The 5499-nt window shown below is 29.8% G+C and overlaps 1 protein-coding gene across 1 annotated transcript in view; it reads left to right on the top strand.

The window, feature by feature from the left end:
* Positions 1 to 2638, top strand: part of LOC107446036 (uncharacterized) — a gene marked incomplete in the record, with an annotated part of 24492 nt that extends 21854 nt beyond the window's left edge. Inside the window, 2 exon segments of the mRNA XM_071188241.1 lie at positions 1088 to 1297; positions 2425 to 2638. Coding sequence (XP_071044342.1) covers positions 1088 to 1297; positions 2425 to 2621 — 407 coding nt within the window.
* Between the last annotated feature and the right edge of the window lie 2861 nt (positions 2639 to 5499).

Raw genomic sequence — 5499 nt, forward strand, 5'->3', positions numbered from 1 at the left:
ATTGATGTTACATTTTATTTTTTTAAAGCACCATAGCATAATAAAGTACTGAGATAAGGGGGTGTTTATTCACTGGATCACCAAACGATGAAAAACCAGTGAAGGAACAAGTGTTCCTTTACTGGTTTTTTTTCTAAGTTAATGAAAATAAAAAATAAGCTTTAATTTTCTTGTACTTTTAGTGATGTTCCACATCAAAAGTACGTTAAAAATACGAAAAAAAACTTCAAACCAGTGAGGGAATAGGCATGTTCCTTTACTGGGAATAGATTTCCCAGTGAATGAACAGTATGTGTTAATATGTTGACAAATTATGTGTATGTGTTAGTATGTGTTAGTATGTGTTAATATGTCAATTCATGATTACAAAAAAAAGTTTACATTTTCTAAGTATTTATATGTTATAATTTCAAGAATAGGCTTGTTTTTAAATGTTTGTATGGCCTATAAATTCATAAAGAGCATTAAAAAATAACCAAAATTAAGTGTTCCTTTACTGGGTGTTCATTCACTGGTAAGAGCTGTTCCTTCACTTGGTCTTCTTACTACTTGTTATTTGAACCTCCAAAACTTTAAAACAATATTATGTAAGTTCTCTACAATTTTTTTACATAATTTGCAATTAGTAACAAATATGTTGACACTGTCATTTAACTAAAATTACGAATTTTGAAATTAATATGATTTTTTAAAAGGCAAGCGAAGCTTAAGTGTTCCTTCACTGGTTAGTTTACCCTAATAACTAATTCAATTTTATAAGTGTTTTGTTGAAAAGTTTTGCAATTCAAAACGTTACAATAAATTTATCAATGTAGATATACTTGTAGAATCTTATGACATTCTAAAAATCCTCAAATTTAGAGACTCTAGATATACATTTAGTTGTTATTCCATTTGTTGACAGGAAACATGTATGGATTGTAATAGCCAATCAAATACTCCTTTACGTTTTTTAATACCGTTTATCTTGCTATTTTCAGAGTTTAACGAAACTCTTCTAAGCTTATATACATTTATTAATGTTGATATAAAATCTTATGTAATTCTAAAAATCCTTACATTAATTTGTTATTCCTTTTGCTGACAGGAAGTATATATGTAAAAGATTGCAATATCCAACCAAATATTCCTGTTTATCTTATTGTTTCCGGAGTATTTGGAACGCTTCAACATTTCATTGCTGTCTGGACAAAGTACATTCCTAAAGATTCTCAAGGTGCCATGAGAGTCTACAGAGCGTATTGCAAAGTTATAGATTGCACACTTGAAATTTTCTTGATTATATGGTTTGTTCTAGGTAAGTTCAATGTCTTCATGCAAAAAGCTGTACTATTTAATTGACGCATTTTTCAGTTACTGTCTCATAAAAACAAAAAAGAAAACTTATATGGGAAGAAGTTACCTAAGTGCTGGTTCTGGACTTTGATAAAAGTGACACAGCTGATAAAGTCTTGTCTTGGGGAGTAGAGCCAATGGAACTACCCTCCCACGATGAATGGTTTTCGAGATAACCGCAAATAAAAAAGGGCAAATCCGAGTACAATGGCAAGACCATTATTAAACTCATAGGATTCATCTGCCATACAGACTCTGCTATAAGTGCTATGAATTGCAAGAATAGAAATTCGTTTGCCATAAAATATAGTACAATAGCAAATAATAATTAATAATAACAGCAGATTATGAAATGCAAATCAAAGTAAGATGGAATCATTAAATGTGATATCAAAATAAAATTGTTTTGAGCATAAGTATTTCCAACACCAGGTGCAAACAATGAACACCACTGTTTCGCATGCAGCGCAAATTTCGTTGTTCAGGTAAAGAATATCTGTTTCACTGAACAAAAAATAGGGTTTTTCATCAAAGTTGGGAGAGGATAGTTCATATATACCAGGTTATGCATTCCCCTTCTAGTTTTGACGTTGGGATCTACAAAACGTTTGACATTTGATCCCATAAAATGACATACGGCATCTGTATGACACAATGCATGCTGATCTCCATACTTGCATTCAAAATTCTGGTGGTTACACCGGTTATTAATGAACCAGTATTTCTCATTTGAAATGGTTGTTCTCTTAATTGCATTAACCAGTGATCTGGAAACTTTAACCAATTAAATAGTTCACTCAGACAAACTCATTGTCGAAATTTAATTACTCTACAATAATTTTTTCTTGGTATTGGGTTCATCATTGCTCACCAATCCTAAAAACTACTTGGGCAGTTTCATTCTGATTACTTAGCTCACTGCTGTCCAGCCTGTTATGGGACCGTTTACCGATGAAGTAGCAAACATATAAAGATATTGGAGTGGATTGATACTCTTTCTGTAAAAACTTTTTAATCTAAAGAGACTAGCGTTACTTATTTAATCTATTGGTGGAATAATTATGAATGATTTTGCTTTCATAATTTCAGGATGCATTTGGGTGTATGGAGTTCCTGCAGAAATTGATTTTCACGATACATATAAAGATGAGTACTGCAACAAGACAGTTTATTATTTTGCATTTTGGATACTAAATTTATCATTTATTCTTTTGCTTTTACTTGTTGTGATCACATTATTTGTTATCTTGTGCGTTGTTATTTTTCCTAAAGATGAAATGAAATAAATCAGTCTATTTTGTAATATTTAAATTTATTCTGAACATGTAAGGAGTTCTAAATTAAACTGACAGTTTTCAAAAACTGTAGAAGATTGAAAAATTCTTATAGCTAATTCACTTGGAAAAGCATAAAATTTTTCTCCCGCAGTTAATAACTATAGAAAAAGTAGGGGACCCACAATAGGGTTCTATTGAAAAATAGCAGGAAATTACTTTAAAAGCCTGTTAAAGAAGGCATAACCAAATGTGACCGGTAGAGTTGAAACAAGTTGTTAGTTCCGAGGGTCCTGGGTTCAGACCTCGGACAGTAATATTTAAAGATTATATTTAATAAAACAATATTTGTTTTTATTTTACAATTCTGTAACGCAAATAAAAAATTTCTTAACTTAAAATTATTATTTTTTCCGTTTCTAAGTTGTATAATAATTTGTTCGCGGGGCTCCGAAATTGCTTATAATAATTTCCTTTAGTAAGGTAGTATAGTATATTATAATGTAATTAGTTTATAATTGCTTCCTTTGGTATGGTAGTATAGTATGTTATAATATAATACTTGACCGAGTTTGAATATTTCAGGTTATTAAGGGGAGATATGGGGCCATACACATACTATATATAAGCAACATTTTCTTAATTTAAACTCAATTATACGCACATAGCATAGACATACTTAAATATTATGCCCCACTGTGGGCTACCTAATTTGTTTATAATTATTTCCTTTGGTATGGTAGTATGGTATGTTATAATATAATAGGTTACATACGAATATAATAGGTTAATATGAAGGGGAGATATGGGGATATATATATATATATATATATATGTAAAGAGAGAGAGATGTGTGTATGTATTTAAACGTAGAACACTCACTAAATATTAAAAAACATCGATGTGANTATATATATATATATGCAGTAAATAAGCACTATTTTCTTCACTTTAACTCTTTTATTATAGTACGCACTTAGAAAAGTAAAAAATAATAATTTTAATATAAAGAATATTTTATTTACGTTACAGCATTGTAAAATAATTAAGAAAATTATTTTTATTAGAAGAGATTTTTAAATACTGACCATGCCTGTGTTTCAAATCCCAGATCCTCGACACTAGCAATTTGTTGCTCCCTGTCATTTAACAATACCGGTCACACTGGGCTATCAGATTTATAAACAAGCTTTTTAGTCAAATTTTAAATTTTTCGGTTTTTCAATGGAACCATATTGAACCACGCTCCTTAATTCGTAACTGTGCCATATTGTGGTCCCCCTAATTTGTCTATAATAATTTCCCTATCTATGATAATATATTATCTTATAATCTAATATCTGACCGCGCTTGTAAACAACAGGTTAATATTAAGGTAAGCTAAGGGGCCATAAATATCTATACAGTATTTGAGAAACAACTTCTCCATTTTAACGCTATTATACGCATTTAGAAATATATACATATGTACTTAAGCATGTGAGCCCCTTATATTCTATAATTATTTCTTTTGGTGCGGTAATGTAGTGTTTTATAATACTATACTACCACACCAAATATATCTGAGCGAGTTTGAATTTTATAGATTAAAATTAAGGGAAGATATAAGGATATATATACAGTATATAAACTACCATTTCGTGATTTAAACTCAGTTATACGCACATAGAAATGTATAAATACATACTTAAATATTGTGCTCCATTGTAGGCCCCATAATTTTTTAAATTTCCTTTGTTATGGTAGTATAATGCGTAATAATTTAATACCTGAATACAAGAAATATACCAGTATACAATACCAGTATACAAGAAACAGTTTTTCATTTTAACTCACTTATTACATTACACACTCAAAAAAAGGGAAAAAATAATTTTAAGTAAAGGAATCTTTCATTTACGTTACAGAAATCTAAAATAAATAAATAAAGCTTAACTTTATTAAATGCAATTTTAAAATTTACCATGTCTGGATTTTGAACCTCAGACCCTCGGGACTAGCAGTTTGTCTCTTGATATCACTGAACTCTACTCTACCAATCACTCTTGCCTGACCGACTTATAACAAGCTTTTTAACTAATTTCCCATGATTTTGCAATTGAACCATATTGGGCTCCTAATTTGAAAACGTGCCACATTGTGGGTCTTTTAATTTGTCTACAAAAATTTTCATTAGTATGATTATACATAATCTTATAATCTAATATCTGACCGAGTTTGAAAATAGAGCTCTTAGTGCGGATCAAGGATATATATTAAGAAATAGTAATCGAATTTTCTTTTAAAAAGTTTTATATTGTCTTTTTTAAGGATTTCTGAAATTTTGATCCGGTTTCTTTTTACAGCAAATACTTTATATTGAAATAATTTTCTTTAAAATTATTTTAAGGGTTAATTTTGAATGTGCATGTACGATTTGAAGGGAAAACACACGATTGAAGTAATGTTTCAGTAATTTTTATTAATGTACTCTGGATGTTATGCCATACTAAAACTGCAATGGCTTTGACACACAATCAAAAAGCTTTTGCGTTTATTTTTTTAAATATAAACTCCATTGAGGACGATAACAATATTTTTATGTGTAAAACAATTGATGTTTAATTACAATGCATTGTAATAAAATTTAAAATCCAGTCAATACACAAGTACCGAACAAAATAATGTGAGCACTTCTTTACTAACTCTCTGTAAACAATCTTTCCGTTAGGCACACAACTATTTTGAGAGATTTTAGGAGGCAAAACTGTTGTCACAATTTGAAAGATCATGCTTGAAACTTTTAGAAATGAATTCATTTTCACTCGTGCAACATCCGGATCGGCCGAAAAAAGAAGAGGAAGTAAATAACTTCCTTCTAATTTAACTACCAATAATTTTGAAATCATGT

The sequence above is a fragment of the Parasteatoda tepidariorum genome, chromosome X2, assembly GCF_043381705.1.
Source record: "Parasteatoda tepidariorum isolate YZ-2023 chromosome X2, CAS_Ptep_4.0, whole genome shotgun sequence".
NCBI classification, from domain to species: Eukaryota; Metazoa; Arthropoda; class Arachnida; order Araneae; family Theridiidae; genus Parasteatoda; species Parasteatoda tepidariorum.